Source organism: Balaenoptera musculus, chromosome 11 (genome assembly GCF_009873245.2).
Source record: "Balaenoptera musculus isolate JJ_BM4_2016_0621 chromosome 11, mBalMus1.pri.v3, whole genome shotgun sequence".
NCBI classification, from domain to species: Eukaryota; Metazoa; Chordata; class Mammalia; order Artiodactyla; family Balaenopteridae; genus Balaenoptera; species Balaenoptera musculus.
Genome location: NC_045795.1, coordinates 32,726,252 through 32,736,726, shown reverse-complemented (window position 1 = coordinate 32,736,726; position 10,475 = coordinate 32,726,252). Strand labels below are relative to the sequence as shown.

Genomic DNA, 10,475 nt, shown 5'->3' with positions numbered 1-10,475 from the left:
ATATATATAGAGCACTCCATCTGAAAGCAGCAGAATACACATTCTTTTCAAGAGCACATGGAATATTCTCCAGGATAGATCACATGGTAGTCCACAAAACCAGCCTCTGTAGATTTAAGAAAACTGAAATCATATCAAGCATCTTTTCTCACCACAACGTTATGAGACTAGAAATCAACTGCAAGAAAAAAACTGCAAAAAACACAAACACGTGGAGGCTAAAAATTATGTTACTAAACAACTAATGGATCACTGAAGAAGTCAAAGAGGAAATTAAAAAATACCTAGAGACAAATAAAAATGAAAACATGACAATCGGGCTTCCCTGGTGGCGCAGTGGTTGAGAATCTGCCTGCCAATGCAGGGGACACGGGTTCGAGCCCTGGTCTGGGAAGATCCCACATGCCACGGAGCAACTGGGCCCGTGAGCCACAATTACTGAGCCTGCGCGTCTGGAGCCTGTGCTCCGCAACAGGAGAGGCCGCGATAGTGAGAGGCTGGCGCACCGCGATGAAGAGTGGCCCCCGCTAGCCACAACTAGAGAAAGCCCTTGCGCGAAAACGAAGACCCAACACAGCCATAAATAAATAAAAATAAATAAATTAAAAGCATCCAGAATCTTATAAAAAAAAAAAAACATGACAATCAAAAACCTATGTGACACAGCAAAAGCAGTTCTAAGAGGAAAGTGTATAGCGATACAAGTTTACCTCAGGAAACAAGACAAATCTCAAATAAGCAACCTAACCTTACACCCAAAGGAACTATAGAAAGAAGAACAAACAAAACCCAAAATTAGTAGAAGGAAGGAAATCATAAAGATCAGAGCAGAAATAAATGAAATAGAGACTAAAAAAGATCAATAGAAAAGATCAATGAAACTAAATGCTGGTTCTTTGAAAAGATAACCAAAATTGATAAATCCTCAGCCAGACTCATCAAAAGAAAAAGCAAGAGGGACCAAATCAATAAAATCTGAAATGAAAAAGGAGAAATTAAATGAACACCACAGAAATATAAAGGATCATGAGAGACTACCATGAAAAACTATATGCCAATAAGATGGACAACCTAGAAGAAACGGACAAATTCCTAGAAATGTACAATCTCCTAAGACTGAACCAGGAAGAAATAGAAAATATGAACAGTAATGAAATTGAATGTAATAAAAAAAAAACTCCCAACAAAAAGAATTTGAAAAAGACTAGATACACGTATATGTATAAATGAATCACTCTGTTGTACACCTGAAACTAACACAACATTGTTAATCAACTATACTCCAATATAAAATAAAAATTAAAAAAAATCTCCCAACAAACAAAGGTCCAGGACTAGACGGCTTTACAGGTGAATTATGCCAAACATTTAGAGAAGAGCTAGCACCTATCCTTCTCAAACTATTCCAAAAAACTGCAGAGGAAGGAGGGCTTCCGAACTCATTCTATGAGGCCAGCATCACCCTGATACCAAAACCAGACAAAGATATCACAACAAAACGAAAATTACACGGACTTCCCTGGTGGCGTAGTGGTTAAGAATCCGCCTGCCAATGCAGGGGACATGGGTTCAATCCCTGGTCCAGGAAGATCCCATGTGCCACGGGGCAACTAAGACCGTGCGCCACAGCTACTAAGCCTGTGCTCTGGAGCCCGCGCACCTAGAGCCCATGCTCCAGCAACAAGGGAAGTCACTGCAGTGAGAAGCCCACGCACCGCAGCAAGGAGTAGCCCCTACTCGCCACAACTAGAGCAGCAACAAAGACCCAATGCAGCCAAAAATAAATAAATTTTTAAAAAACACTCAACAAAATTTTAGCAAACCAAAATCAACAATACATTAAAAGGACCATGATCAAGTGGGATTTATCCCAGGGATGCAAGGGTGGTTCAATACTACATCACATTAACAAATTGAAGAATAAAAACCATATGATCATCTCAATAGATGCAGAGGAACCTTTGTCAAAATTCAACATCCATTTATGATTAAAATTATCCAGAAAATGGGTATATAGGGAACATACCTCAATGTAACAAAGGCCATATGTGATAAGCCCATAACTAACATCATACTAAATGGTGAAAAGCTGAAGGAATTTCCTCTAAGATCAGGAACAAGACAAGGATGTCAACTATCACCACTTTTATTCAACATAGTATTGGAAGTCCTAGCCACAGCAATCAGACAAGAAAAAGAAACAAAAGGAATCCAAACTGGAAAGGAAGAAGTAAAACTGTCACTGTTTGCAGATGACATGATACTATATGTAGAAACTCCCAAAGATGCCACAAAAAACTACTAGAACTTATCAATGAATTCAGTAAAGTTGCAGGATACAAAATTAATATACAGAAATCTGTTGCATTTCTATACACTAGCAGTGAACTATCAGAAAGAGAAATTAAGAAAACAATCCCAGTTATAATCCTGTCAAAAAGAATAAAATATCTAGGAATAAATCTAACTAAGGAGGTAAATGACCTGTCCTTGGGAAGCTATAAGACACTGATGAGAGAAATTGAAGATGACACAGACGGAAAGATACACTGTGTTCATGGATTGAAAGAATTAATTTTGTTAAAATGACCATACTACCCAAGGCAATCAACAGATTCAATACAATCCCTATCAAAATACCAATGACATTTTTCACAGAACTAGAATACATAGTTCTAAAATTTGTATGTAAACACAAAAGACTCCACATAGACAAAACAATCTTGAGAAAGAAGAACAAAGCTGGAGTTATCATGCTCCCTGATTTCAAACTAAACTATCAAACCATTGTGGTACTGGCAAAAAAACAGACACACAGATCAATGGAACAGAACAGATAGCCCAGAAATGAACCCACATTATATGGGCAATTAATCTATGACAAGGAAGGCAAGAATATACAATAGGGAAAAGACAGCCTCTTCAGTAAATGGTGTTGGGAAAACTGGACAGCTACATGCAAAAGAACCAAACTGGACTACCCTCTCACACCATGCACAAAAATAAACTCAGAATGGATTAAAGACTTAAATGTAAGACCTGAAACCATAAAACTTCTAGAAGAAAACATAGGCAGTAAGCTCCTTGACACTGATCTTAGTAATATTTTTTTTGATATGTCTCCTCAGGCAAGAGAAACAAAAGCAAAAATAAACAAATTGGACTACCTCAAGCTAAAAAGCTTTTGCTCAGCAGAGGAAACTATCAACGAAGTGAAAAGACCACTTACTGAAAGGGAGAAGACATTTGCAAACGATATATCTGATAAGGGGTTAAAATCTAAAATATAATATACAAAGAACTTATACAGCTCAACATCTGAAAAACAAACAACCTGATTAAAAAATGGGCAGAGGATCTCAACAGACGTTTTTCCAAAGAGGACAAATAGATGGCCAACAGGCACATGAAAAGATGTTCAGCATCACTAATCATCAGGGAAATGCAAATCAAAACCACAATGAGTGGGGCTTCCCTGGTGGCGCAGTGGTTAAGAATCTGCCTGCCAATGCAGGGGACATGGGTTTGAGCCCTGGTCCGGGAAGATCCCACATGTCGCGGAGCAACTAAGCTCATGTGCCACAACTACTGAGCCTCTAGAACCCGTGAGCCACAACTACTGAAGCCCGCACGCCACAACTACTGAAGCCTGTGCACCTAGAGCCCATGCTCTGCAACAAGAGAAGCCACCCCAGTGAGAAGCCTGCTCACCACAACGAAGAGGAGCCCCTGCTTGCCTCAACTAGAGAAAGCCTGTGTGCAGCAATGAAGACCCAGTGCAGCCAAAAATAAAATTAAAAAAAAACAAAAACACAATGAGATAACACCTCTCACCTGTCAGAATGGCTATTATCAAAAAGACAATAAATAACAGGAGGTGGAGAAAAGGGAACCCTCATGCACTGTTGGTGGGAAGGTAAATTGGTACAGTCACTATGGAAAACAGTATGGAGATTCCTCAAAATATTAAAAATAGAATTACCATATGATCCAGAAATTCCACTCCTCTGTATTTATCTGAAGAAAATGAAAACACTAATTAGAAAATATATATGCCCTCCTATGTTCATTGCAGCATTATTTACAATAGCCAAGATATGGAAGCAACCTAAGCACCTATCGATAATGGATCAAGAAGATGTGGTACATATATACAACAGAATATTACTCAGCCGCAAAAAAAGAATGGAATCTTGCCATTTGTGACAACATGGGTGGTCCTAGAGGGTTTTATGCTATGAAAAATAGGTCAGACAGAATAAAATAAATACCGCATGATTTCACTTATATGTGAATCTAAAAAGCAAAACAAATGAACAAATATAACAAAACAGAAACAGTGCTATAGGTACAGAGAAAAAACAGGTGGTTGCCATAGGGGAGCGGGTGGGAGGAGGAAAGAAAAAAGTGAGGGAGATTAAGAGGTATAAACTTCCAGTTGCAAAATAAATGAGTCAAGTATATGAAAAAGAAAAGAAAAGAAAAGATCACAATGCCACACACATATGAAAATTTAAAAATATACTAAAGAATGATAATGAAAACACTATATACCCAAATTTGTGTAATGTAATTAAAGCATTATATAATGGAAATGTACTGGGTTAATAAACCTGTGATTCTTGAAATTGGTCCCCAGGCCCACAGAGTGACCGGGAACTTGACAGAAATGCAATTTCCAGTCTCCACCCAAAACCTATTGAATCAGAAATTCTGAGAGTGGGGTCCAGAAACCTGTATTTTATCAAGACCTCTAGGTAATTCTGATACATGCTCAAGTTTGAAAACCACTGCCTTAGATGTACATAATGAAAAAAAAGAGAATGGTTAATGGCAAACATCCAACTCAACAATTTTGAAAAAAGGATGTTAAAATCAATCCAAAAAGAATAAAAAATAATAAAAATTTCTTTACAATGTATTTTAATGGCTTTAATTCTATATTAGGACTCTTAAAGAGGCATTATCTTTGCTTCTGGGTTGTAACAACCCCAGTTTTCCTCCAGGTTGACTCTGACTAGGGAGTGCATCAGTGCAAGGAAGTTGGGCAAAGAAGAAAGTAACATATAGAAGAACATTTCAAGATCTCTCATTCTAGATATCTATGCAGATAGATGCATACATTTTTTTCTGGATAGAATCATAAGAAAGTATTAAAAAGGCTTTTCTTTGGGGAGAGGGACTTGGGGTAAGAGGCATAGTTTTAATTTTTTTCCTTTAAAAATATTGAATATTTCCATTGAGCTTGAAGTTCTAACCTTATACATATATTAGTTTTATTTTTTAAAGTGATGACAAGGCTTATTTGGACTGTGGGATGATGGGTAATTTTTATTTCCTTAAAAAAAAAAAAAACTTGGTTAATATTATACTTTTGTTAACAACAATAACAACAACAAAAGCATGTCCCAAACCTGGATTGGATCAGAATTTTTTTTGCCTAATGTAATTCACAATTTCTTTGTGGGAATAAATGAGCATGCCTAATAAAATGTTAAGCAATTTTCTGATAACTCTAAAGGAGTTGGAGACTTGTTCTAAGAAATCCACTCACCCAACTATCAGTCAAGAGCCTAATTACCTCTACCCAAACGTAATTTTCTTTTGTATCTAATCTAACAATGGTTATTTATTTCTATAAAATGTCCCTATCAAGAGTAAACCTTTGAATTGGCTTGGTAGACTCCTTCTCCTCTGCAGCAAGATTTGTTATAAATTTTAATAAACGGTCATATCTAAATCACTTGGAAACGTTTCCTTTAACACCATTTTAACATGTTTTAAAACCCTCAAAAATCTGAGAAATGTACACCTCGGTTACCAGTCTAAAGAATGAGGGGTTGATGGATGACAGGGCCATAGAACAATAGGGATAGAACGTAATTCATTCATTCGACAAGTATTTGAGTTCCTCCATATGCCAGGCTTTGAAAAGTACTCGAGTTCTGCCACGTGCCAGGCACTGTTCTAAGCTCTGGGGATACAAAAATGAACAAAGGGTGTTAAGGGAATAAAACTCAGTACCACACATGATCTCGCGCTTCTGCCTCTTCCCTGGTGGGCGCTTCTCGCCACTTAGTCTATGATTCTTGCTGGGCACAAAAGCCCCGCCCGCCCGCTTATCTGCCGTTTGTTCAGGCTCTTAGGAGGAGATGGACTACAACTCCCACAATGCCATCCTGGGGCCTCCTTGTAAGGGCTCCACCTTTTCCCTGGCCGTGCGGAGGACGACTACAGTTCCCAGAGTGCTCTGCTTCCTCTTTTGGGTGTTGTTGCCCTTTTCCCGGTGCGGGACGCGGTAGAAGCGGGCAAGAGTGCCAGGTCCGAGGTTCTCTGTGTCCTTCCCCGGGGCAGGGACGAGGCAGTGACTTGACTCTGGGCACAGAGCCCGGGAGGGAGCGCAGGAGGCGCCGTCCCTTCTGCCCGGCTCACCTCACGCTACTCTCTGTCTTTTCCACCCGCGGCCGCCTGGGCGGCTCGGGACCGACCGCCCGGGGCAGCGGTGGCGGTCTCGGCCGCCGGGGCTGTGGCGAGGTCACGGCCCTCGGGGCGGCGGTAGCGGCGCCAGCGCTGGGGAGGCGAAGGAGGGAAGATGGCGTCGGAGCTGGAGCCCGAGGTGCAGGGCCTAGACCGGAGTTTGCTGGAATGTTCGGCTGAGGAGACCGCGGGGGTGAGTGCCGGGACCCGGGCGGGGACGTCCGGCCGTCGCAGGCCGCGCCCCGGGGGAGGAACAGATTACTGGAAATCCCGGAGCGGCCGGGCCCTGACTTGGGGTGACGACCGCGCTGGCCCCGCCGGCCTCGCCTTGTGGGTAACGGCCTGGGGAGGCCCCAGATCTTGCCCCTTTCTTTCCTCCTTTATCCACGAGTAGCGCGCAGGGCTGCTGGGTGCACCAGCCACCCTCACGTTCCCTTTCGCTCTTCCATTATTTTTGCTTTCCCCCACACTCCCAGTAAGCCCCCAGCACAGGGCCTTTGCCCTTTATGTCAACTCTTAGAAGAGGGGAGGGAAAGACGCTTCCTGGTTTTTTGGGTACTTTGTCTTCCTGATTCCTTTGCCTCCTCCTCTGAAACTTGCTACCTTATTTTGTTTCTGGGACCGCCCTAGGCACCAAAGGATGCCAGCGACACTGTTCACCCTCTTTACCCCTTCAGTGCGTTTTCGCACCGGTTTGGTCAGTCTACAACGTTGATGAATGTGCGGAAAGTAGTGTCTTGACACGCTAACTGAGTGTGAGAAAGTGGTATTGGAGACTGGGAGATTAAAACAATAATTTGTCTAGGAGTTGGGGGTAGTTGGATGGAGAACAAACGTTATATAACTTTGAGAGAGCAGCTTTCAGTAAATGGAAGCTAATAATGTGAGGTTTGGTCACAGCGTAGTGGGAGCAGTTATGCCCCAAACTTAAAGCATTCAAACCTAGTCTTGTACTTAAACTGTAATACGAATATGCTGTATAAGTAACAGAGTTGTAAAATAATTAATAAAACTCGATGGTATCTTTCCTCAAGGACAGGGAACACCCCCTAGAACACATTGTCCAGAATGATTCTGAATGGGCCAAAACAGCTGAGGCCCCACCTCTAGGGCCTCCAATTTAAAAATCTGATAGGAAGGGAGTGACCTTTGAGCACCAGTCAACAATCTGAATGTTAGGAACAAAATTCTAGTGGGGCGCTGTGGGGCTGTTGGTTAGTGAGGAGTTATTTTGGGTGAATTGATGAGGACACTAAAGTCATAGTGGAAATAAATGTCAGGAGTAGAGGTGAAAAGTTTAAAGAAATACATTGTTGAATGATGCATCTTTGTTTGTTTTTAAACCAACTTGTTTAGTCTAGTTCTGTTTTCATTTACTTTCCGCTTAGTATTGCAACAACCCAAGGATTTCCCCATCTGCCTTTTCATTTATCAAGAGGTTTGAAAAAGAAAACGAAAGCAGTGTTCAAAGTAAACAGTAAAATGGTAATGACAGCTATTCCCTATCCATGTGATCTTATCAATATCTAAATTGATAGCTAACCTGTTATTTACCTCAAAAATTTTTTTTTTACTCCCACCAAATTTTGTCTGTTGACCCAGTGATACAGGCTACGTACTCTTGTTTTTCCAATTCTAAAAGTGCAAGCTGCCGTACCTACACCTGAAACTAACACAACATTGTTAATGGACTATACTCCAATATAGAATAAAAATTAAACAAATAAAAGTGCAAGCTATCAAGTGATTAGAGCTTCTCCAGTTTGTTGAGGTTCCTGAGGAAACTAGTTATAAAACTGGTGCTAGAGAGCAATGTTCCTAGTCCTTGTGTAGTGAAATTCTCAGATGTAGTGGGGGAAATTAATGAAAATGCAGTCAAAATTTATAAATTTCGACTTAATTCGAGTTTGTGAAGTTCACAGTCTGAGCTACATTTTAGTTTTGCTCTGTTTACTCTTCTTTTTTAAATTATTTATTTATTAGGCTGCGCCAGGTCTTTAGTTGCGATATGCTTGATCTAGTTCCCTGACCAGGGCTCAAACCCAGGCCCCCTGCATTGGGAGCACAGAGTCTTAAGCGCTGGACCACCAGGGAAGTCCCTTTGCTCTGTTTACTTTTAAATGACTTTCTGAACAATAAGATTAAAAAGAAAATTTAGTCTGAAGGCCAACAAAATTTCTTAAATAAGATTTCATTTAATATTAAAATACAGGATTCTTCCAGCAGTATAATTTGCCCTCACTTTGTGAGGGGTTTATTGTTTGTATTTGATTAAAACAGCATAACACTTTACTGTTCTTTCAGCTTAGGCCCCAGCCCAGCCATTTATCACAAATTAAAATTAATTGGGGGACTTCCCTGGTGGTCCAGTGGTTAAGACTCAGCACTCCCAATGCAGGTGGCTCAGTTTCAATCCCTGGTCAGGGAAGTAGATCCCACATGCTGCAACTAAGAGTTCGCATGCTGCAACTAAATATCCTGCATGCTGCAACGAAGATCCCATCTGCCGCAACTAAGACCCAACGCAGCCAAATAAATAAATAAATATTTTTTAAAAAATTAAAATTAATTAACAAAGTTTTCTCCGGTAAAAGTAAATTTTAGAGAGGGTAAACAAGCAAAGCAGTTATTACAGCCTTTAGACCTCTGTTGCTGGTCATTTGTTGGGATCATATCCATCTAAAGTTACTTAATAACGACTAGTGGCATTTTTTGCACAATTTATTTACACACTTGCTTTTCTTACTTGTATTATGAGGAGGAAGGACTTTTTGTGATCCCATCTATTCTTACTAGAATGCCTCACAAATAAAAGTATTTAAGTACTCACTTCAATAATTTTAAGTTTAGGATATTAAAGTGGCCCTCTGTTGTAGTTTTTTCTTTTCCTTGATAGAGTTGATTCTACAAGTATGACTTGCCCAACACTTCTTGAGTCTATCTACATTTCATGCTCCACAGATTTGATTATATGTTCCAGTGGATGATTATGATTTAAGAAGTACATATATTGTTTTTCCCCAAATCTGAAAGAAATACATATTCATTATAGAAGTCTTATGTAGAGTATTATACCTATATTGGTTACTTTTTGCCTTAAAATTTTCAACAGTTTTATATAAAATTCACATATCTTACAACTCAAGTCAGTGGTTTTTAGTATATGCAGAGTTGTGCAGCCCTCACCACAATCAACTTTAGAACATTTTCATCACTGCAAAAAAGAAATCCTATATCCATTAGCTATACACTCCCCATTTTCTCCTAACCTCCCAAACTATAAGCCCACTGCTAACCTATTTCTTTGTCTCCATAGATTTGCCTATTCTGGAAATTTCATATAAATGGAATCATGTAATATGTTGTTTTTTTGTGACTGGCTTCTTTCACTTAGCATAAGTTTTTAAGGTTCGTCCACATTGCAGCATGTATCATCAATACTTCATTCCTTTTTACTGCCAAATGATAGTCCATTACGTGGATATACCGTATTTTATTTATCCATTCATCCGTTGATGGATTTGGATTATTTCTACTTTGTGGATATTATGAATTGTGCTATGATGAACATTTCTGTACAATTTTTTGTGGGGACATATGTTTTCATTTCTCTTGGGCATATACCCAGGAGTGGAATTGCTGGGTCAGGAATTGCTAGACTAAAATGGTTGCATCATTTTACCTTCCCACTAGCAGATGTGAAGTTTTCAGTGGGTTTTTTCACATCCTTGCCAGCACTAGTTAATTGTCTGTCTTTTTGATTATAGCCCTTCTGTTAGGTGTAAAGTGGGATCTCCTTGTAGTTTTGATTTGTATCAGTATTTCCCTCGTGACTCATGATGTTGAATATCTTTTCACAAGCTTATTGGCTATTTGTATTTCTTCTTTGGAAGTGTCAATTCAGATCTTTTGCCTATTTTTTTCGTTTTTTTTTTTTTTTTTTTGCCTATTTTTAAATTAGATTCTCTTGTTTTTTATTACTGAGTTTCTATATTATT

At 39.6% G+C, this 10,475-nt stretch overlaps 1 protein-coding gene across 1 annotated transcript in view; it reads left to right on the top strand.

The window, feature by feature from the left end:
* The first annotated feature begins 5,663 nt into the window (after positions 1–5,663).
* Positions 5,664–10,475, top strand: part of UBR2 (ubiquitin protein ligase E3 component n-recognin 2) — a 116,005-nt gene continuing 111,193 nt past the window's right edge. The window contains 1 exon segment of the mRNA XM_036870431.1: positions 5,664–6,670. Within this exon segment, the coding sequence (XP_036726326.1) occupies positions 6,593–6,670 (78 nt within the window). The 5' untranslated portion in view covers positions 5,664–6,592.